Below are 24,740 nucleotides of genomic sequence, written 5' to 3' on the forward strand. Positions count from 1 at the left end.
GAAAGAGAAAGAGCTTGAACTTTACATATTTAGGTTGGATTTCTCTAATAGAAACATTTCATTATGGACTTGATGACAATCATAAGTTGATGCAGGATGTGTATGCACAAATACAAAACCCTTTCTGTCAAGTTCCAGAAGGACTTCTAAATTTCAGCCTGTAGAGCTGGGTTTTGGGGAGAGGAGACAGTGTAAGGATCACTAACCCTCTTTTACTGGCAGAGAAGCCGAATCACAGAGAGCTGAGTAGAATTCCTGAGAGTCCCTCACACAGTCTAAAAGACACCCAGAGAATTCCTGAGAGTCCCTCACACAGATCTGAAAGATCTCAGAGCCCTTCCTTAGAAGGGAAGTTTACTCCTCAACTGCATAGTCTCCAAACAAAGCAGACAATACTGATTGATTTTTTTTTTTTTTAACTCCCTGGTGAAAATCATGCTTCTTGCACGGACCCTCCCCATCTTTTGGTGACAGTGACAGTACGTCAGCCTCTTTTGACGCCCTGTTGCCACAATGGCACAATTGGCACAATTCTGTGTCCCAGATTTCCCATTGTGGTCAGTGGCCAGAGGAGGTGCAAGAGAAGCTTTGTAATAGCAGCTAAACAGTACAGGTGTACAGCTAAACACTGGAGGTGAGGAGGGAAATACTAGCGAGGGAAAGAACATAGCAGCCTAGTGCCTGGCCCATGTCTAGGAGGGAAATTCAGTGTATCTATAGGGACAGGCATACTCTGATCTGTCCTCCTTGCACTCCCAAGCTGGTGAGGTACAAGCCAGCACCAGTCCAGGTGACACAAACTGTTTCTTCCTTCAACACTGCCTGAGTGCAGCATTGCAAAAAAGCCCTGGCAACTGTCCCTATAGATACACCCCCCAGCCTGCTCTAAAGGTTGCTGAAGATAAGAGTAGTCTTTCCCCAAACTTTCTGCCTTACCAGACTCTCTGCATGGGAGGGGGGCAAGGGGGATGTCAGTCCATAGGTACATGAGCTGTTAGAGCTGCCTGTTGTTTTGTGCTTCCTATAGCAGAAACAGTATGCACCTTACTTGTCCAGATTACCTCTACCTTCCTTGTTCCTCCCAGAAATCACCTGCTAAGAAGCTAACTAATGCACTTAGCAAGTCCTTAAGCTGTGCTTCCAGCCGTGAACCTTTGCACCCAATGTTCCCTGACCAGCCTGAAAAACCTCTAAACTTGGCTCATATTGTGTAAGTATCTGTGTGCTGTAGACAAAATAAGCTTTGTTGTAGGAGTTGCTTGCACCAAGTGTAGATACTATGGCTCTGAACACAGCAGGAGGCAGGTGTGGCTTGTCTAGCTCAATGCATCACAAGTGCAAATTTGCTGGCAGGGGTATTTAGTGTAATAGTGCTCTTCTGGTGTGACTTCACTTGAAAAATCAATGGGATATATACATGCAGTCAAATACTGGGACACAACACTGGAGTGTCCCCATTCTCCTCAAGAGATGTCCATGCAATTTCATGGAGTTTCAGCACTTTGGGATGTATTGATGCTGAGAACATCAGTTCTGTTGTCTAGAGACTCTAAACTTCAGTGTATCACAGGTATGTCTTGACACAAGGCACCAGAGAAAATTTTGTCAAAACGGCTGTCAGAGTTCTCACTGACTTTAGTGAAGCTGTGGCTTCACCCAACCCTGAAGAATTATATGAGTCTGCATAAAAAGTGTGTCTTGAACTGCCAAGTCACTTGAAAAGAGTCTGTTATCCATATGTTTTGATATGTTGAGAAAGCAAGATTATTTTTTGGTATAGCAGCATGTCACTATTTTTTTTCTGCAGGAGTCAAGAAACCCAAAGCAGAAAGAAAATGTATTTGTGCAGGGGAAAGTACCACTTTGAAAGTTTCTTTTTCTAAAACATGTCCACTACCCATAGTGGCAGACACTCAGATTTTCTCATTTATCAACTTGACTTACCTTTGCTTCTTGGGTCCTTAATAAAAAAAAGGGAAAAACCCATTGAATTCCCCATAAAATTAAGGAAAAATCAAGACATAGGTTGGAAGAAAGGTACAAAGAAATTTGTACCTTTATACTTGGAAAAAAATATTCCAAAAATACTGTCTTTAGAGTATTTCTCTTACTCTGGTGTATTTCTTAAGAAAATATCTTTCTTAAACATGTTCTCAGGGCTCCTGACTGAAGTATTTCAGGCAGCAGCTATTAGAATTGCATTTACATGCTGCATATCTGTGTTACTGGCTCCTGGAACTGTTGTAGTCTGTAATTATTATACCTATTTCCCTTTGTCTATCCTGAATATTTGTATGTAGCATCTCTAAGGGCAAGTGCACACCAGCCATTGTGGGCTGTGCAACACCTGGACAGTTCACCGAACCTGCCTGACATTTTAAGGATAAATCATGCTGATGGTCTTCCTTATGTGGTTATAGCAGAACTTCTTCAAGGTGTAAGAGAGTGCTCTGTTCTTCAGAGACAAGGTGCCTCTGACAGATACATAGTGCCAAATCCCTGTCACTCTCAATTATCAGTAAAACACCTGCACCTCTTTATGGAAGAGTGCTGGGAGGATGTTGTTCTTTTGAAGAAATGATCCGGAGTCGGATCTGCTGAGCTCCCTCACTGCTGTGCCTGGCCCTGCTGGCAAGTCAGGGATAATTTCACAGGGCAGATTTTGGCCATCCTTGAGGGAAATGGAGAGAGACAGAGAGCTTGAAACTAAAAGAGAAGCCTCTGTTCCCTGTTGGCTGGGGGATCTTGAAGGCCTGGGGATATGTCCGAATATAAAAGATAGGGAAAATGGGCTACTGTGAATGGATTAAATGCATTTAGGCAAGGCAAGGGGAAGGTACCATAATTAAGTAGGCACTGATCCAAATCTTTGCTGTGAAATTAACACCTTTCCTTATTCCTAAATATACAGACAATTTAGAGTGATGGGAAGTGAGAACAAACCACCATCTATTCTGTTTTATGACAGTTTCTCTTTATTCATAGATTGATGGTAATATAACTTGACAATATATGTTGGCTATAATGATGCATGAGCGAAAAACCTGTAAGTTGTGGAGGTATCATGATCTGCAGCATAATTCACACAAATTAACTGAGGGGAGAGGTATGCTACAGAACCTCATCAAGAATATCTTCTCACTGATGCAATTTTTATTTTTAAACATAAGGGAAGTTGTGAGAAACAGCTCTGGGCAGCAATCCAGGCAAAAAGGGATTTATATGTGCATTAGCTGGAAGAATTTTGGCAACAAAACAGTATCCTTTTCTTAGCTTCTATCTTAAATGGGGACAAGTTCTCCCTGCATTACTATAGAGACTTTCCTTTTGATTATTCTTCCACCTTTGACTGGCACCAGACAGAAAGACTGCATGGGTTGTTTGTTTTACTGGTGCCACACAAAATTTTGAATTAAGCAAGAAATACATCTAAGGCTTCATCTAGAGAGATAGTTATTGAGATGTCATAAACCTGATGGTAGAAACTCCCCCCACTGGTGGAAGGGTCATTTTTCCTCTCTGTACGTAAGAATAGCAACGTGAAAGGAAGTCTAGACTGCAGAGATGACAAATGGCATGGCCAGTGCATCATGGAGGTATTTTTCAAATCCATTCTGCATTGGCCTGACTTCATTTCCATCTTAAGCCTATGGGAGCATTATTTTTGACATCAGTGTAAACAGGTTAGAGCAGCCTGGAGCACTTTGGAAAATTCCTCCTATTTAATTTGGTTTATTACTGTGGATATTTGTTGTGCCATAGTATGCCTTTATTACACAGCTTATTTCAATAGCAGTAAGCATTTCTGTCTCCTTGAGGACAGTTAATTCAGTATCAATAGCTCACTTTTATCAGAAAGCTTAATCACTCACTTTCAGGAGTTTAAAAATAACCTCAGAAAGATATAATTTATAGTCAATAGCTGAGTTTTCCTTTGCTTTACAATAAAGTCTATTGTGCTTGTCTTACTACATCACACAATTCTGTGTGTTTGAACATCCATTTGATGTTCAAGTGGAACCTGAGGACTGTGACAGTGGAATGAGCCTTTAAGAAACTTGCCGTGGGAGAGCTCCAGTTTAGTTTAATACTATTTTCTTCTTTATAAGAATTGACAAACTAATGCTAATCACGAAACCTTAGCAAAGCCTTGGAGTTTAAAGACGTTTGTACACAAGAGTGACTTTGCTTATGTGAACAGATTCATGACCCTTTATGCATAGAGGTTCTCATGCTTTTTGCAGAGTCAGGGTCATAAGAATGGAGTAGGTCCAGTGTATTACTTAGATCATATACATATTAAACTGACAATTTAATTAATTATCTCTTTTCCATTTTATTCTGCCTGCAAAAGAGATACTTGGTGAGTATTTTTCTTCTTTAGTACACTTGTTGGAGGAAAAGCTTGGAAAAATTGTGATAATCTCAGTGTTACCAAAAAGAATAACATCAAACACTTCTCTAGAAGTACATGGAAGACAAAGGACTGCTTCTCAAATTCATGACTGATCAGAACTGGAGGTTTTCATGTGGGTCTGCAGATGCAGGGTTAGGTTAAAACTATATTTTCATATAAATAAATAACACTCCACATCCTACCTCTTTCTGTTCACAGTTTTAAACTTCTCAAAATCAGTGTGGCATTATCATGCTGAGAAATTCATTTGGATTTTTCAAATACCATAGATTTGCCTGTTTTATAACAAGTCACAGGACAAAATATAAGTCATAGTTCACTTCTATGCAGAACTGGCTTTCTTGCAAATGCTTTGGTTGACCAGTTGTCTTGCACAATTGGAGCCCAGTGAATATTTTGCAGATGGCTACTATATTTTGATTTGCACATCTGCAGAATTCAAAATGCAAGATGGGTCTTCCACAGAGCCTGAAGGGAATATTAACCAATTTGAGGTCAGAATTATATGTGGCTTCAGATTCTGCTCATATGTGATTGAAAGCCCTGTGATTTTAATAACATACCTTTTAGTTGTTCCTGAGTAGATGGATCTTTTGCCCAATGTTGCATAAGAAGTCTGTTAAGAAGGGGAAATTTCTCCTTAATGGATACAGAAGGATAAAATTATACACAGATTATTTTTAAGAGTAGAGAGTAAAAGAAAGTAGAGGAAAAATCCTTCTTGTTTCATTTTTTGTAAAATCAGGAAATAAAGAATGTAATAATAAAATCATCATTACTAATGGATTCCCTTGAACGAAATACTTACTCTAAATTTTGATTTGGGGGTTTGATATACCAGCTAAAAAGCTTTGCTGTCAAAGTTTAGTTCTGCATGTATTGTCTGGGGTACACTGTGGTCACTATGTGGATGTGGTAGCACGGAGCTTAGCACCAGGGGATAGCTTCATGAAAAGATGTGTCATTTATTGGCAGTTCCCCCCTGCAGACCTCCATGCTGCCACAGAGAACTGACTGCCAGTGCTCATCCAGGCTGGTTGAAAGCAGGGACTACCCCCTGGACTGTTGCCTCTGGAAAGGAGCAATGGCATAGTGGCAATTCTGCCAAAGCAGGGAAGAAAGTCAAGCAGGTTGCTTAAAACTCACCTCAGAACACACAAAGGCATTATTTCCCTCCAGGCCTAAGTATCAATGTATTTTTATCAACTTCTTAAAACCACAGCATCTGTGATTTGGAGCTAGTGCTAGCAGAAGATGCCAGTTGCAATGTTACTTAAAACAAGCTCATTCTGTTCTGCACAAATACTCTTGCTGATGATAGGGTTTTTGGTGCAAAACTAATGCAGCTGGATATTTTGCGTTTCAGGCCCCCACGACCTGTAACCAGCATGAACGACACACTCTTCTCCCATTCTGTTCCCTCAGGAAGTCCCTTTGCAAACAGAAGGTGAGTTCTTATCCTTATTTATATCAAACAATTATATGATAGTGGTGGAAGTTTCGATTTTCAGTTCCCTCACAGGGGTAAAAAAAACCAAACCCTCTCACAAAGTAAAATGAGACATGAGCAGAGAAATGCCTTGGTTAATTTGGGCTGATACCCAGACATCTGAACAGAGAGCTGGAGTTAAGGTACCCCAAGCTCCCCACAGCAGAGCACTGAATTTGAGCTCTCATTTGAACCATTCTGACCCACTAAAATGTGCTCGTGTGCAACCCAGGCACCCTCCCATAGGGACAGTGGCTGGTGAAGAAGCCATTTTGTAATTTAGTGTAATAGTGGGGAACACTGTGGGAATAGGAACTGGGATGTGCCACTGCCTGCTGGGAATGCCTGCATCATACTGCAAGATACGGATGAACAAAGAGAAAGTGTCTTCATACTTGCAAGATAAAGCAAAACATCCTTTCCCCTGTTAAACCATTCTGATTTTTATTAGAGGCTACAAGGGAGAAGGAGTTGTCCAGGGAATATGGTGACTGACCCTTCAGTAAACAAGCCAGGGAAGTCTCATCAGAAACATTAATCCCAAAGAGGAGATGCTTGTTAGCTGACTGTGTACATTTTGAGTCAGTATTTTGGCTCATCCCACCAAAATATGTGTGTAGCATTTGCTGGCTGGCTGACCCAATATATGTAAGCCTACAAATGTACATAGATAAGAAGGTGGCAGGAAAATAACTTCCTGCTGTCTTAGGGAAGATGAGCAATGTGTCTTCCTTGGGTGCACTTTATTGCTTGATTCCTGCTGTGTGTGTCAGTGCTTCAGCGTTCCCAAATGACTAAACACAATCTCTGGGTATGCACAGCTACATATTTTAATACCAAAACTGAAACCAAACCTGCAGTGTACACTGCAAAGTCAGAGTAAAGATGGTTTACTACTTCTTTGATTTATGAATTTTGTTACCACGAGCTGTAAAACTGTAAATTCTCAGTGTTGAGTGTGACTCTAGAGTAATCTCAAGTGGGTGTGACTGAGATGCTCTTCAAAAGCCAGTCCCAAAGCAGCCCGCAAGGTCAGATTTGCTGCCTAAACAGAGAGACTGCAAATGCAGATTCATTTCTGTTGTTGGAATATATGGGGGTTTATGTGCAAGGCAGGGTAATGTATTTGTAGCCTCTCCAGGAGAGGTCATGAAGAGCAGCACTCTTTAGGAGTGTTGCTCATGCTTCTGTTTATTCCCAGGAGGTCCCTGTGGTCGAACAACAGAAGTGTACTTTGCTCCTTAGGCCAGGGACCTGCAGTAACACTCACAGCACTGTCACCTGTGCTGCTTGTCTTTGTTTGCATGTAGAACATACCTGATTATTTTACTTTTGTCTTCTTTAGTAACTGACTGTCTTTAACTATCAGAGTTAAACATACATGCTTCCTCAGCTGTTAGATTTCCTTTTTTTCCTAGGAAACATTCCTTGATGAGAATCCCCTGAGGGCAGGTGATAGTACCACCCCCCTCAAGCATAGGCACCCATACTTCCTTATAAGTGGATAGTGTGACATTGCTGTACAGTTTAAAGCTTCCATGGTGCAGCAGTCGTTCTGGCTCTTTTAGAGTTAACTGTACCCTGATATGTAAGGTAATTACATTGATTGTATCTTAGAAGTTTTGTAACTTTTGTTTCATTGATGTAGCAGGATTTTAGGAGTTTGACAGCTTATTCTCAGTATTTTTATTTTCACCTTTTACAAATTTAATTTGCATCTTTTTATTGGAAAGAAAAAGCGCCCTACAAACAGCCAAGTCAGTATTCTTTGTAAATAAATGGGATTTATTGTTACAAACCCTCTCTGAACACTCTGTGTATTCTCTTTGAGGTATTAACAAGCTTTCATTGTTTGAATCACTCAGGTTACTTGGGGGTATAAATGCAGCCAGTCCTGTGGCTGATGAGCATTCTCTTATAAAGCAGTATGTAAATCAGCTTCACAACAATTCACGGTCAGTATGAGAGCACTAACCTACTAATTGCAGTAGTTCTGTAGCTCATGCACTAAATCATTAGCAATTCTGCTAAACTACTCAAAATATTCTTTAAGGAAGGCTCTTATGGGCTAGAGAGTTTCTGTGGCTCTAATTAGTCTTTTGAATAGACTTCCTGCTGGCTGTGGGCTTTGCCAACTTCTCTTGCTTCTGCGTAGCACAAGTCTTTCATTTTACCCCTTCACGTAGGATTAATATTCATATGTCTAATGGAAGTTGGAAACATTGCTTTTGAAAACTGGGAAAACGACACCTTTATGGTTCCATCATCGGTGTATGAGTTGCCTGTTGTGTTCTTGACCAAGGAATGAAAGAGGCTTGCACAAAAGCCTGGAAATGACTCCAGGTCTCACAGCCAGCCTCCTCTGCCACAGCTCTCGCTGTGGGTGGTTGCTGTTCTGCCGTTAGTGCTGCTTGCCAATAACCCTCCCCAGACCCCTCAGCTTTGCTTTTCAAAATGACCACAGGAAAGGCAGATCTAAGTCCTACTGAAGCTAATGAAAACTTCCCATTTACGTAGTGAGCACTGGATTTGGACCCATGCCTCTCGTTGCTGCACCCTTTTTCCAGCATTCCCTCACATCTCAGTGACCTAAAGGAAGATCCATTTTCATTCTGCAAAAAAGAAATACGCAATTGCATAAGAACGGTTTCCCCATCTTTTTTTTATGTGGAGTGTAATATCCTTTCCTTTTTTTTTTTTTTTGTTTTCTTATTAATCCATGAGCATTCACTATAATTCAATAAGAATTATAGATATCAAGGTACTTTTCTGCTAAATGCCAAGATATTCAATCTGGGTTAGATTAATAACAGTATCTTCATTCATTCTTTTAAGTTTTACTGTTACTATTGCTCTGGGAAAATCAGGCCTTATTAGTGGAAGCTCATCCCCTTGTACATCAGAGAAACAGACTTTGATGGCTCTGTTTGCAATTGTGCTGATTTTATATTAAATATTCCATTCTTCATAATAAGAAAAGTACTAACTCCGAGTAAAATTTCTAGCTGGATGTAATCAACACTAAAAGCTCTGCTGGCTGTGTTTTCACTGAAGATAACTTATGGTTGCTTTAATTTGTGTTGCAGTCTAGTCCAGAGGTTTCAGATAGCTTTAAGTGAAGTTTTTATGTAATTTGAATGTTTATTCAAAGGAGAATTGGCAGAGAATGTCATTCATAGCATTCCCATGGTATTTATTTCAGCTACTTGTGTTCACAGAAGAACATAGCCATTCTAACCGGTTTCTCCCTGTAGCAGCAAATGCTAAATTCAGCACACCAGCTCATTCTGCTGCTGGAACTGGATAGCATCTCCTAAGTTCAGCACACTACCATCTTTATTTCTGGATTCATGGGTGAAAGCTGGAAATTAACTGGGAAGATAGACGATCTTGTTAGAGGAAAGATCTTTGATAATTGGTTAATACAGTGACAAATTGCACAGAACAGCTGAAAGGAGATGGAACTTTGTATACTATTTACACTTTAATTGCATCTGAAGCACAGATTTTGGGTGGGTACACAATTACTCCAAAGCTCAAAGGAAGTTGGGTTCAGGCTTTCCCAACGATGCTTTTTAGTTTCTTCAAACTGCTTTAGAATCAAAGTCCACTTAAAATTTCTGTGCTTGTTTGCTTAGTTTGAGCCAGCAAGTCCATAAGAGAGCTTTAATGAGGAGGCTGGCTTAGCAATTACAAGCACCTTTCTTCTAAATGTATACAGTGTGGAAATTGGTATCAACAATATGCTGTGTACGGCTCAAGAACAGCTTTAAAGCGCTCGTGTTAGAAAAGAAAAAACAAAAAAGGTCTGTGATCTTCTCCCAAATACCAAATGATGGTCATTTGCTGTGTTGACAGCTAACGTGATTAAAACCACAAGGCCTGTAATTCTTTTGCTGTAGCTTATATTCAGAGGGTTTTTTCTCATTTGTTTTTGCAATTTCCGATGGCCTAGAGGGCAGCAGAACAAGGGAATATTAGTGCAGAGTAGGTAATGCCCTTGCAAACCAAATGACTTGGATATGTTACATCAAAACAAGCAAACTGAGCATTATAGAAACTTTTGTCCAGTCAAGAGAAATAACTCTATACCCTGAATTAATGTTTTCTTCTTTATTTGGATACTTCTGTTCCCCAGCTGCAGTCTGTCATGCTGATTTAAAGTATATAGCTGCCATAGTAATGGGTACAATCTCCTCTCTTTCTTAATAAATGTTTTCTTTAAGCTATTGAATTATTGAGCTTAGGTAGGATAAGATGAAACAGAATATTTTTTCTCGCATTTTCCTCAGCGCCCCCTGTCCACAGCTAATGCATTTAATTCTTCTAAAGGAGTAATAAATTGGAATAAATGGTGTGATGCAGCACATTCTGGTGAACTTGAAATGACTTGGCAATTGTGTGATAGATAGAAGGAATGCACTAGGATATCAGATACCCATAGCCAAGGAGGAATTGAGTCTTATTTAATGCTGAGTCAGAATGGCTGGTGCCTTTTTTGAACTCCACATGAAGTTAAAGGAATTGGATATTCTACCTGGGCATAACAAGAGATTAGGCCAAATTTCTAGACAACAACTAACTTGGAGCAAAACATACTGGTTGCTGCTGTTCTCCATGTTTCTGTCTCAAAGGAGCGTGGTAGACTTCAACTGCATGTTGTCTTCGCATGTTGTTTTCAGAACAAGATGAGAGTCCTTATTTAATCAGCAGTATTCTACCTGGCTAAAGGAAAGGTTTATGTGTTTAATTGTTTAGTAGCCAGGTAGACACTAATGAGGGCATAACATTTACAGCAGTATTGTTAGGTCTACATCTTTATAGACACCTGCTCATGGTTGGAAGGTTTGTTTCTAAATTTGGATGGGAAAGCATTATTTGGCATCTTACAAGATGTTCCATTTTAGCAGGAATATATCTTTAAAATGTCTGTTCCATTTGGAAACTCACTGTGGCCAAAATGATCTCTGAAGTTTTAACTGTATTTTGGGGAATATGTGGAGGATGTAGGAAGATAGGGAAGAACAAGAAGGACAGATATCAGCTCTTCCAAATGAAGAAGGGTTGAAGGCGGAATCAGAGACAAAGGTGAAAGGGATTATACAGGAGACAGCCTAACCTTGATGTCCAAAGATACTGAAATTATAAAAGAGTCAGTAAGGTTCTGGAGGATAATAAACAAGAAATAACCACCATAGATTTGTCAAGAACAAATTATATCAACTGATTTATTTTATATCAACTAATTTATTTCATTGACAGGTCCAGCGGGTAAAAAAAGAAGCAACAGATACAATACAAGTTGATCTTAGAAGGACTTTAGACATAGTCCCAGATGACACAGAAGTACCCAAAGAAAATAAGGACATAGGGAAATTGGTAAAAGAGCAACATTGAAAATGAATAATGACATTTTCAGAAGTTTGCTGTCTCTTTAGGAGAAGGACATCTGCTGGGATTCTTGAAAGCTATCCTAAATCAGACACTATGCACTATTTCTTGTAGTGACTTAATGGAAGCAATAGAGTGAATATATCCAATTTGCAGGTGGTACAAAGGTTGAAATGGTTATGGAAAGAAATGCTTGGAGAGCAGTTTCTAAATAAAAAAAATTAGCTCAGTAGCAATGGTAGTAATTGATGTCCAAATGATCTGAAATCAATTACAGGAAATTCAGTATTTATAAGTGAAAAGTGCTGTAGCAAGGAAGCAAATAATCAAATAAAAGATGGGAGCATAATTGGATGGATAGAAATATTTTAACAGAGGACCTAGGAGTTGCAGTGAACCACAAACTAATTGAAGTTAGCAATACGATTGTTAGATTGCATTTGACCCTGGAACATCATCTGGAAAGCCATTAAAACTCATTCCCCAGAGGAGGAGACATCTGCCTGAGGTTTGCATCCGGTTTAGGGCAACAGCACAGGGGTAGATATGCTAACCAGCATATCTGGAGTCCAGAGGGAAAGTCCAGAAAAACCGAGAAAACATAACTTGTGGGAAGAGGTTGGAAGATTAAAGTTTGCTGAATCAACTAAAAAGGAAAGGGACCTGGATAGACATGGTAGCAGTTGCTCAGTGAGTAATCTTTGCTTGCCTGTCTCTCCACACTAACTGTATGGCTTCTGGAACACAGGAGAGGTGAACTTGTGGTTGATGGAGGGGGCATCACACCTCACTGTTAGAAAGCAAGGCACAAAACCTGCCCTGGGGTCTCTGGTCTCCCACTGTGGCAACATATTTATCTGTACTTTTAGAACTGAAAGGCACATTTTTGGCTGAAATAGCACTCCCTGTACCCCTTGAATGCATTTTCCTTCTGTAACTGGGAAGAAAACGTGTGGAAAACGCATCCTTCTAGATGGCACGGAGCACATTTATCTGTATGGATATTGCCCCAGTGGAAGTGCAGTACACATAAGTAGCATGCAGATGGACAGAGAAATGTGAAACAAGCAGCTTTTCTTCCTGTGCAGTACAGCATTTCATTCAGCTATCTTACAAATAAGAGCTTGAGCTCTTAGGACAGCCTTTGGTCCCATCCTCTTGAGAGCCCTGCTGCCAACCTTGCCCCCCTCCCAAAAGGAGGGGAATTACATACATCTCGTCTCACTGAATTCCTTCTTTGTCCTAATATTAAAGGTTTTGAAGATTTATCACACACCACATTTGTGCAACATCATCTGCCTACACACACACAAACAGACCCATACAGCCCTGGATGCACAGGTGCACACATGCTCACACACCCAGAGGTGCCAAACCAAAAAAAAGGTGACTAATTTTTAAAAAGAAGAAAGTAAAATATAATTTTGCTTTGCTTTGTTGTTTCTTAAACCGAAAAATGCTGCAGCATGAAAAACAACATTTTCAATGTTTCCCATTTTTAGCCAGCGGTAGCTTGTTAACATGGATATTTAAGTGTTGGGAAAGATGCAGCTACTGCAATCCATTAAATACTGTAATTAGGGGGAAAAGTGTGTTTGGTGAACTATATATTATTTTAAATCAACAGAAGAACAGTACTTCTAAAAATTAAACTGCTGTATCCCATCACTGCATCTAAAAAAATGCCTTTCCATAGATAATTGAAACCATCTTACAGTTAATGTGGGGAAAAGCAATTTAGCTGTTATGGTGAAACTTCCCCAGCTTGAAAGCGGCATTTGAGATCGCGTTTATCTCGGACTCCATCTGGAAAATACACAAGCCTTCATCTCTCCATTTGTGAGAGAAACACATTTTGTTTGTCATTTCTGTAGTGGAGGCTTTAATAGTTTGCTTTTGGAGAACAGGAGGGAAAACTCGTAATTCTTGATTTTGCATTTCCTGAAGTTTTCTAGAATTTCTTTAAAGCTTCTATTGTTATTTTTATTCAGTCCAGGACACTCGAACAAGCTTCTCCAAACTCTGTTCTATAATGAATTTCAGACATCACTGTTTACCCTCTTCTTAGTTTTCCTGTCTTATTAACTAGCTCTCCTTCCAAGAATACTGAAGTAGAGCAGAGCAAACAGCTGGCTAGGGCTGCTCCAGCTTTCTTGAAAGGCAAAGGGTAAGTTAAAGAGAGAGTATGTTCTTAACTTGCACTAATACAGCTAAACCAAAACCTTTTCCTCTATTCCTCCCACTTTTAATGTATTCTATATACATCTTTCCTGAGAAAATTGTGATAATCAATTAACCCCGTGAGCTAAGTTGGGCGTGTTTAAATATATTTATGTACACCTGGATACATAAAGTCTTGATCAGACCCTTCCAAGCAAATCCAGCTTGTGAATTCAGTGTGTCAGTCATGTATGTTACATACCTATATTCATGTTTGTATGCAATATATAGTATAGTAAAACAAATAATGCTGACCTCACAATTTGCTGTATTTTGTAATAAATGGTACTGTATAGCTCCAGAGCATCAGTCCCTGGCCTGATCTGGCATCTCACTGATTTCTGAGGCTGGCTCTGTCATCAAGTGGGATGCTACCATCCTAAATCACTAAATACTAAACATGTAAATTAAAATAATAACAGAGTAATTTCCGCACGTGGTGTGTTGTTTTGATGTTTTTTCTAAGAAGGCTGAAGTATTAATTCCTAGATTCCCATTTCACAGTCTCACTTGCTCCTGCTCTCTGTTTATCTCTGTGTCTGTGTGCATCACACCCTCTCCCCGCCCCCGTTTCAGGTTACAGTACAGCCTCGATGTTGCAGACAGGCTGGCTGATGAACATGTGCTCATCGGGGTGTATGTCAACATGCTACAGAGCAACCCCGCACGGTTAGTGCAGGTTTGGCACCTTTGGGGGACCCAGGAAAGGGACCTTGCTCAGCCAGATTCTCTCACTGTTTCCTCCTGGCCACAAGCTGGAAGCAGCTCTTCATGAGCACAAGCCTGAAGTGAATGTGTATGAATATGGGGTATGTCCTCCCAAAGCTGGTGGATTGTGGCATTTATTGCTATTCTCTCTACCGAGGTCAGCAGGTTACTGCTAAGTATTGCAAATAATTGCTTAGTTGAGAATGGCTGTGCAAATTGTTTGGGATACTGAGCTCTAGGCAGTGCAGGACTTTGTTGTGGTGCAGAAATCTTCACACAACAATGCTTAAACAAGCCCATGTTTTCAAGGTATTAGTTTTTGAGATCATATATATATATGTAGCTTCACCTTCCTTGAAAGTTAGAAATTGTAATAGTACATAAATAATGATAATAATTTTCTTATTAACCTAGTGAGAGAAATTGGTGTTGATTTTTACATGTCAGGCATTGCTTTTAAATCTGCCTGATTTCTGCATTGTTTGAATCTTGTATACATATTTTCCCTTCTCTCATTTTGACTCAGGGGTTTTAAATGTGTGTCTTGAACATAATCTATTGTTTCTGCTGGAGTGATTATAGAGCTTTGTCTCCTAAACCCATCAGCTGTCTTGGCACTTGAGATGCTGGCATTGCAGCCTGCCACGCCGGGGAAGGGAAACCCTGCCTCACCTCTCCAAGTGCAACAGAATTCCATAGACTTTGCAGCCCTGTACCAGCAAGATGGTGAGCAGTGTGGTATATGGCCCTAGAAAAGGTGATGCTGAGCAGAAAACTGCACAGTGTTTCTACCAAAACTATACTCAAGGGGTTTATTTTGCTCATAAGAAACCCTTCCATTTCCTGTGCTGCCACTGCAGAATATTTGCTGCATTAGAAGAAAGTCTCCATTTTCTCCAGTATGGAGGCAACAAGCAACTTCATTTAGGAGAGTGAATGCAATGGTTCTCTGCAGTCTTAAAAAATTCACTTCTGCAAGTAGCTCCTATTTGTTCCAGTAATTTGTCATGCCCAGTGGGTAAGAAAGTCTGCCTCCATTGTCCTGGATCTGCTTCTCTACTCTGTAGCCCACTGGAATGTGCCCAGTGGTGGGGGCTGAAAAGGCAAAGTAGGTTTAAGTGAGGAAAATGAAAGCCATTTATCTTAAACAAAAACATTTTCAAGGGGAATTTAATTCCTGAAGAAGCACTTCCAGAAATCAGGCTTATTGAGGAAAACTGACACTGCGGCTGTGAAAGCAAGCTGCTGGGGGCGTGTGTGTGACCAGTCATTGCCCACCCATGACTGAGGACAGGAATATGCTACCATTTGGTCTGGTTTGACAAGGAGAGGGAAATGTGGCCCTGGCTACCATGAGTGACTGACTTGATATGGTTGTTGTTCAGGAGGTGAGTGAAGAGTGGGCATGGTTTAGGGTAATTCTTGGTGCTAGGCTGGTTTTCCAGGCAAGGCATTTTGGATGCCATGTACAGGATTCATTTAGCTTCAGTGAGGGCTACCAGTTCCTCACGAGACCTCTTTGTGGGTGCCTCACCTCATCTTTGCTGTTTTCATCCTCCATTCTTTATATTCCAACCTGTTCCCTCAAGGCTTTGAGCCAACCTCACCAAGTCATAGCACATTTGTTTCCAAATATGCATATACACATCATATGCCATGATAGCCAACATTTATTTGGTTTTGAGGAATGAATTGGGGAGTGACTGATAATGGCCTTAATTGTTTAAATAACTGATGCAAAGCATAGTACATAACATCTGATTACTGACATTAAATCACTGCAGTCACAGCATCCTGAAAGAGAAGCAATCTCAGTTATTTGTATAATTAGATTTTGACAGAAACATAACCTAGAGGGACAGCAGTCTTAGTCAAGCATCAGGCCATTCTGCATTGCCTTTTTCTGTGTTGTTGGACTGAGACTGCTAGTAGAGAAATAGAATGTTTTTATTTTGACAAAGACAAGAACAAAGTCTTGTGTGAAGCCACTTTCCAGAAGAGTAGGTGAGACCTCTGCAGGAAGCTCAGCTGCTGCATCTCAAAGTCTGGCGTGGTATCTTCAGGCAAAGCTGTACTTCTCCTGCCCGTCCCCCGAAGTGGCTGGATGCAGGTTCCTCAAAACCCACACACTTGTGTCAGGATGGTGCTGAGTTCAAGTTATTTCACTCTGCATCTTAAGAAGATTTGGTAACCTGAGTAAAGCATGTAGTTAACCAAAATGAGGTAGCTTCTGATTTGGGAGAGGTTGCAGCTGGCCAGCTCTGCTGTTCAATCTGCCTGCAAAATACTACCTGTACCTATCCAGACATCAGATAATTCAAGTGCTTCTGGCAACCAAAGATGAAAAGAGGAATGATTGTAGCAGGAGCTTTATCTGCAAGAAAAACCTACAGAGATACTTCTTGAATATAATACATAAAATTATCTGAAGAGCTGTATAGTGACATTTCAAAACAAAACAAGGTTTGGGTTTTTTCAGATATTAAGGCAGGCTAATTTACAGCTAATCAGCAGTCCAATATAACCCAGTATACCCTTTTTTTCCTGTTTTAAGTGCAGCTAGTATTTATATTTTGGGCTTTGTGGTGTATTTTTAATTCATTTAATAATTTTCACTGCTTATCTTTATTTTTCATCTGCAATTATTTGATACTGCAAGTAGAAGTTTTCCTTTCCTTCTACCAGAGGCTAATAAGCTATTTGAGGATTTTTTAGAAACCAGTACTCCAGAGCAATTTAATAAACAAGAGGAAGAATTAATTCATTATTTATAGTAACTGTATGGGTAGAAAAAATAGCCCTTAGCCAGATGTTTTGGATAGTTTAATTGCAAAGTCTTTTTTAGTATTTAAAACCAATATTTGATACTTACTTTAGTTTACCTTTAGTGTCTGATTCTAAAAAAGAACTTTTAACTGCAAATAGTTTTCATTTTTGTAAGTTAGAGACTTTGCCTAGCTTTGAATATTAATTCCATATATATCAATCTTTTTCTTTACAAGTACAGAAAAAAAAAAGATAAAAGTAAGAGGTTGTTTTGGTTCCATAGAAAGCTGTTTTCTGGGGGTTTTATGTTATACTGCATAGTACTATGTGAGTTCTATTTCTATATAAAAGTGCCATGCTATTCTGTGGCATTTTTAAAAACATTTATTAAGGGGGTGTGCACAACTCTAGCTAGGAAGGCTGGTCTAATCTTACTTTGAAAGAGGAAAACCATTCAGAGACCCATTGCTACAGAGGAAATGTGTAGACATTTGGCTCCATTGAACAGAATTAGTTTTTGTAATTATTCCCACATAGCTGAGTATTACAACATTTTGGTGGTAAAATCTTGGTGTTCTAAAGGAAATGGCAAATTAACAGTAGCAGAGGACTCAGATGATTTGTCTCAGTTCAAAGTGTCTTAAAACCAGGCCAACTTTGAAAGTGTAACAGTTAAAGAGGCCTCAGAATACATTTGGTGTGTTGCTGGTAGGATTTGTGTGGGGGTTTTTTTACAGCCCTGGGGCTTAGAAACCAACCTTTTAATTTTTATTTTTTAGACCAAATTATTTATTAAGCAAGGCTTTGTGGGATAAGAGCACGTCATGAAGACCACACTGATACCTCTATTGCAAAAATTTCACAAGAGACTCATCTAACCAGTGGTGACATAGTTGTAAGACCAGCAGGGAGCATCCACATCAGCTATTGTGGCATGCCTGCTGCAGAACAGGCTGGTCTGACACATCAGAAGCCTGAGAAGTAGCAAAGATCCTCCAGATTCACTCCTTCACTCATAGGTTCTCATGTTTTTCATCCTTTGCCTGCAGCTTTGAGATCACTTTTTTATGGAGCTACCTTAGACCACAGAAGTCCTATTGTACAGCTGATAATACTGGATATTCACTCTCCAGCTGAATGGTGATAGATGCCAGACCAATTACTGCTAATAATTGTAAGGTCTTTAAAGAAATGATCACTAATGAAGAAGCAGTGTTTTTTAGAGAAGAAGGAACAACAGTAGGACATTTGTATGCAAAATGTCCAGTTTCTCTCAAAAGGATGCCTGAATCTTTCCCCTGAGGTCCCAAATTGTGCACGTGTATTCATAATATTTTAAACCCTTTGTATACAGTTGTCTTACTGTATCACTGTGTGGTTGTCTGTGAAGTTGGTGAAGTAGAACAGAAGGGAATTACAGTAAATCTGAGAACTCTGAGACATAAAATTCTTGGCAGTGGAGGCTAATGCTGCCATGCATACTTCTGTGCTTAATGGTCACATAGAATAGGTATATTCCAGAAGTAAATTTATCCCAGACATTGAAATTTAATTTTTAGAGCTTTGGGGTTAGTGATTTGTGGCATTCATAGACCAAATTTGACTCATTGCTACATCTACTTTATGACATCCATCCACACATAAATATATATCACAGATATTAAATACAAGTAAGACTCAAAAAGCTGCAGGGGCTTGGTTCATTCAGTAAAGCAGTTTTCTTAAGTGTTAGCTTACATCTCAGAACTGTGGTGCAGTTTGTATTATGCCAACAAGTGGAACTATAATCCATTTTTTCAAGATGGATAATATGGCTGCACATTGCCATAAAAAGGAGAGTTGATGCTGAATGCTTGCTGTTTTCACAACCATCTGTTAGGATGCAATGTTTTAGTCATTATGGTAAAATTAAAAATTAATTAAACTGTCATAAAAGTAGCCCTTATTACCCAGTTTACATAATTTTATGTGTCTGAAAGAGTTGCTCACCCCTTTCTTTATCTGGATGACATATTAGACAGTAAGCATAAGTATGTAAGATGCAGAGCTGTATAAATTTAGAAAATTGCCTTTAGCTTTGGTCTGTTCAGAAGGTATATCAGTTATCCCACCAGAATCTCAGTAAGCATAAAATTAAGCCTATATTTGTAACAAAATGAACATAACCATAACCAGAAATGTTCATCTACCCCCAGAAGTCTCACATGCAGTCTGCAGCACAATTTTTGTTTACATAGAACCTCTCTGTGTCTTACTTTTCAGAGCTTTACTATGTTTCTAAACTGTGTTTGTGGTCTCACAGGTTATTATCAGAATGAGAAAAAGATGATGTTTGTCTCTTTCCTCTTGCATCAGTAAGCTGTAGCAAATCCACATGACACCCAGCTTTAGTTTAATGATCACTGAATATGAACCTCTGCTCATCCTCCAAACGTAACATTTAAATCCTGGTGGATTTAATCAAGCCAACCAAAACATGTGCACTGTAGTTCCCTGAGGGACACGGAGCTCACTGAGAAGTTTTAGAGAAATATTCCTTTTAAATATATCAGTTCTTCAAAAAGCAGAGCTTTTGGCACAAGTGCCATTTTCCTCTGGAAGGCTTTTCAAGTTCAAGGTACAATTTCCGAGAAAAAAATCAGAATATAAATCCCATGCCCAGACTCTTTTGAAATGGGAAGCTCATTTGCCAGCAACCAGTTGCATGCCCAGAAGAGCCCGTGGGCAGGGAGATTTGTGCCTGTTTCCCATTAGCCAAAAACCATCATACAGTTGCCAAGGGATAAGAAAAGAGGCCAGACTTACCTGTGTCTGGGATAGTCCACCGGCTGCCTTGTATTCTACACGGCAAAGCATTCCTCTCTTAGGGACTTCATTGTTTCCTCTCCTGTATATACTAAAAGTAATGCAGTATAGGATGCTAAGGCCCAGGCTTATCCAGGGTCAACTAAGTCCTCTTCACGTTTCTGGTTTTGTCAGTTTATTAGTTTTGATGGCTCTCTGCAAACTTCTAAATGTTTAGAAATAGTGAAGGTTCTCACTATAGTACCTTTTTCCTGCTCATCTGGCTAAATAATAGCTTCCATTTAAAATAAGGACAGCTCTAAAAGGATTAACCTGAAATATTTGCATTTTATATTCTTAAGGGGAGAAAATAAGGTGAAATATTTTAAAGGAATTCAGCATATTTTCTGTTTAGTTTTTACACTTGTGGATCACAGTCATGTGACTCTTTGAAATCTTGCTCCCAAATACCAAGAATAAAAGAGAAAGTCTGATTATAAGTTCCTAGATCAGTGGTTCCAAACAGTGATCCATGAGACCTTGGTAAGTGCCCTGCAAAACTGTCCTAAATATTGTTTTCTGTCTGACAAAGCTTCTAAAGTTTTTCTCAACAAACACTGAGGTTCCTGCTAATCTGCTGTCCAAAAAGTTATCACTCTTCCAGGTGAGATGACAAAGCTGAGATATAAAATAAATGCTGACTGGTGGTCCTAACCACCTCCCAACCCTTTTTGGGCAGAGCAGTCTGCACGTTGCATCCTGTACAACCTTTACTATGGATTGCAAACTGCTGCTGTTTTCCCCCTAAGGGGAAGGTGCTGCCTGGGCCCTTAGAGCTGATCTTTCTAGGGAAATTGCCCTCCCCCTTCTCCCCTTTGCTCGGTTAACATCAGCTGTTCCTAGTTTGGTGGTAATTTGCTCCTTTGTTCTGTACTGTGGGGGTGTGAGGTGGTGGTGGGACTGAGGCAATGGGGTTTTGCCATGTATAATCCTGTCTTGCTGTTTCCCCCTCCCTCTGAGCAGCGTCCTCGACAGTGCAAGTCGCCTGGATGAAGAACACAAGCTGATCGCCAGGTATGCAGCAAGGCTGGCAGCAGAAACTTCTTCATCAGTAAGTGTTTTAATTAAAGGAAGGTACTTTCCTTCTGTCATGTTCCAGGGGCTTGGCAAGATCAGGGAAATTACATCTGACAGTGTAATGATTAATGGATTATTTTTCCCTATCCTTTTCATCAGAGGCTGTTATGCTTTAATAATAACGCTTTTATGCAGTCCGTTTAATCCAAAGAATCCACATACTAATGCATATAATCGATATACTAATGCAGTGGTATTTAAATAATTGCATCAAAGGGAATCTGACATCTTGAACTCAGGAAGGACTATAAAATATTGTCTGGACTAGCTTTGGTTAAAGGTTAATGATTTACTGCATTGGAAAAATGGGATGGTGAATCCATTTTACTCTCTAGCTGAAATATCACAGCAACTGGGGCCCTAAGTACTAAGGATATTAAAGAATGTTCTTCAGCAGGATGACTGTAATGACCCCCTGCATTAGCCCTGGCTCCCATTTTCATTTCAGAGCAATGATTATTCCGCTCTCTGTATCCAAAGATAGAAGGTGATGACAGGCTAAAACCTCACTAGCTGCATTCAGGAACAAGAGAGAATGAAGCAGGAACCTAATCAAAGTATATAAAATCTTAAATGGTACATAAAAGGTTAGCATAGCTACTTTTTTTCGATCTCAGCCCATTTGGTAGAACAAGGGACCATGAATGACAGTTAAGTGAAAAGCAGCTGGTCTGGAGTGCCCAGAAACATTTTCACACTGAGATTTACACTGTGGGGTCAATTGAAAGGGTGAAATTGGGTACCACATGTCGTGTAAAGATTCTGAGTCACGTTCACGCCAGGTGGAGATGAATCTGCTGCCCTGTGCAGACTCTGTCACGGAGATTTCACACTGCCTGCAGCTGCCTGGGAAGAGAGGGGTGCTCCTGTTCTGCCAGCCGAGTCCAAACATGTGACACGGTGTTTCAAATTTAAGGCAACCTGTAGATGATGGTCTTATTTCTGAATGACAGTAATTCTTTACGGAAACAAGATTTCCCATTAATAATGTCTCTGGTTAAAAATTGCTTGACATCAGTTCCATATAACATGTGTCCTTGATGTGGGGGGGAAAACAATATAAACAGAGCTGACTTGAAGGAAAATACTGAATTTCTCATTGCCATCCATCTGTGGTCTTTGAACAAAAGAGACAGAAGGAAAAGAGAAGGTTTCTATAGACAGAAATCTTTCCAAGCAAAAGAGTGACACCCAGGAGGGGCAGTGGAAATTTTTAAAGCTTTGCCAATGGTCATTCTGGTTTTTTAAGGAACTAAATATATTAATAACAGTGGGCTTTCAGGATAAAGATCCTGATTCCTCCTGTATGAGTCATGACATCCACCAGCATGTATCAGTTCTTCTTTATGCACTGTTCTGCTTCCCTGTGGTTGATGTGTTAATGGGAAAATGTATCCATGGCAGAAAAAATAGTATGTGGTTACAAGGGAGACATACTGTCCTTTCCCCATAGACAGTCCTAACCTTTGTTAGGTTTGCTAGGCTATTGAGATGTATCTTCATCCTTTTTGAGGGTCCACCTCCTGGTGGAGGAGATGCCTGGCACCACATAAAATAGTGCTCCAGAGTTACACTACACGGGGCTTTTTGTGGTGAGAAACCCTCATATCACAGCAGTAACTCAGCAGAGTATTTCTAAATACCTGATTCTTTCAGGTTGGAGTTAAAAATAAATGGATATCTTTGGTAGTTGTGATACTTTTAAATGTCCTGCTCTGTATTGTCATTGCTACAATACTGAAATACAGGAGTGTGAACAAGGAAAACAGTAATTGGTTATTGCTGATAGACATGCAAAAACAGCATGGTCCAGTGAAGCTGTAGTGAGCACTGCCTAGTTTGGTAAGAGACAAATTCCCATCTCATTTTATTGGGGGAAAAAGAAGTTTTCCTGTGCCTGAAGGACTGGGGAAAGAGGTGTTCTGAAGTATCATGAGAGCATATAGGAAAACAGCCAGACTGATGAGTACTGCTTTCAAGCTGAAAGTAAAACCATCCTTTCAAGAGAGTGAAGCATCACTGCACTGGAAACACATCCCATTCTTTCTGGAGGCAGACACTGGTTTTTGCTTCAGTGTATTCCTCTTGTCTGTAGCATCAAAATCAAGAGCCACATTACAGCAACTGCCTGCAGCAGTGTCATTGCCTTTTACAATTGGTTCAGATGAAGCTGCATGAAAAAGCAGTGAATGACAGGATGCTAAACACTGAGTCTTATTTACTCTAGCACTTACTCTGCTTTTACTAGCAATGGTTCCATACTGGTATGAGCACAACGTGAATGCTCTTTTTTTAGTGTAGGCAAGCTTGGTACTGCACTTTCTGTACACAGATTTCACAGAACAGATCTATGTTGAACTCACAGTGCATGCTGGCTATTCCTCTTTCAATGCAGCCTTCTCTGTTTTACAACAGCAGCCGAGTCAGCAGAGAGGGGCATCAGATATCTCCTTCACCATCGATGCAAACAAGCAACAGAGGCAGCTGATTGCAGAGCTTGAAAATAAAAACCGGTAAGCATCCACTAAGTACCTGGTTTTGTTCAGTCCCATATATTACATATGTGCTTGTTTCTTAGCATTTTTTTACCACCTACACCTGTACAGTGTGCTTATACAGGCACAGACATCTCCCCCTACAAAAAAACCATAGCACAGAAAGGTCCACACAATATGATAAAGGCTCTGAAATCCATAACCACCCCCTGTTTTAATAAGTGTACTGTCCAATGACATGATGTAATCATGGATACTTTACTGTTTGCAGCTGCTGTTTGTTAAGAGTTTAGAAAAAAAAGCCTGTCTTGTTTCAAGACCGGATTAACTTTCAGTTGGATTCTCAGTAGCACTATAACATGAAATGATAAAAGGATCAGTCACGCTTGTAATGTTATGCTCCCCTGCTTTTATTTGGGAAAAAGATGATTAAAGCTCTCCAGAACACAGTCTGCCTGGGAAAGGTTTGCAGGAAGATTAGCAGCCAGTTAGGCTGCTAATCAAATGAGACAGGAGGTACAGATGTGACCAAGACTGAGAGAGTGTCCAGGAGAAATAGGCCAGCCTGCCCCAAAAAGTAGTGATGCCCGTTTGTCAACAGCAGAGAACCTGGCCCTGGCTACCAGACTGCCTCATGCCATGAAATGTATGGCAGCAGAGCTCTGCTTTTAGTGCCAGACTGTAAAACAGAGGCCAGCCCAGACCAGATGGTTTCCTATTCCAAACTCTGCACTGCCTTCTGTCACCGTGTAATGAGCACCACCAGCTCCAGCCTCTATTTGCCTTTCATAGTTTGAGGCTGCCTCCTGACTGTCTGCTTCCAGCACATTGTGAAGAAGAGACAAAATTCACAAAGGTTTCAACCTTCTGCTGTGAAGCTTAGTATTAGCCTTTTGGCAGCACTCCAGGGCTGACAAGCCAGTTGTAAGGAGTCCTGTTAAAGTGCTTCGCCGTGAATTGTCAACTGCTCTCACATCTTTACTTACATTAGAAATACTTTTTTAAGTGCTAAATATTTCCTCTGATACTCAACAATGTCCGGAAAGGTTACTTTAATTTTTGTTAAGTTTGTGGTGTGCTGGAAATGTGCGTGGTGAAGAATTAAAGCATAGTCAAGCATAGAGCTATTTTATGTCTACCTCTGTTTTTCGGGAGGGTCTTGAAATAAATTTCCCTTTATGGCAAAATCCTAAGAGTTTATTTAGAAAACATCCAGAGCCCTCTCGCATTGCTGAGGGCTTCTTTGGTTAGCTGCAACCCAGTCATTTTGTGTACATCTTTAATGATTAAAAGCTAAATACAGTCATACTTTTTCACCTCTTGCAATGTCCAG

At 40.0% G+C, this 24,740-nt stretch overlaps 1 protein-coding gene across 19 annotated transcripts in view; it reads left to right on the top strand.

Moving 5' to 3' along the window:
- The window catches only part of DTNA (dystrobrevin alpha), a 231,298-nt gene that overhangs the window by 180,391 nt on the left and 26,167 nt on the right, over nt 1-24,740 (top strand). For 9 of the 19 annotated variants that reach the window (XM_032124631.1, XM_032124641.1, XM_032124624.1 and 6 more), the window contains 7 exons: nt 1,086-1,210; nt 4,355-4,363; nt 5,784-5,864; nt 7,772-7,861; nt 13,387-13,464; nt 20,799-20,886; nt 23,328-23,425. In XM_032124631.1, the coding sequence (XP_031980522.1) occupies nt 1,086-1,210; nt 4,355-4,363; nt 5,784-5,864; nt 7,772-7,861; nt 13,387-13,464; nt 20,799-20,886; nt 23,328-23,425 (569 nt within the window). Of the gene's footprint in view, nt 1-1,085; nt 1,211-4,354; nt 4,364-5,783; nt 5,865-7,771; nt 7,862-13,386; nt 13,465-14,093; nt 14,187-20,798; nt 20,887-23,327; nt 23,426-24,740 lie in introns of all 19 variants that reach the window. The other 10 variants (XM_032124701.1, XM_032124673.1, XM_032124682.1 and 7 more) reach the window with 8 other exon arrangements.

This window comes from Corvus moneduloides, chromosome 1 (assembly GCF_009650955.1).
Source record: "Corvus moneduloides isolate bCorMon1 chromosome 1, bCorMon1.pri, whole genome shotgun sequence".
Classification (NCBI taxonomy): domain Eukaryota; kingdom Metazoa; phylum Chordata; class Aves; order Passeriformes; family Corvidae; genus Corvus; species Corvus moneduloides.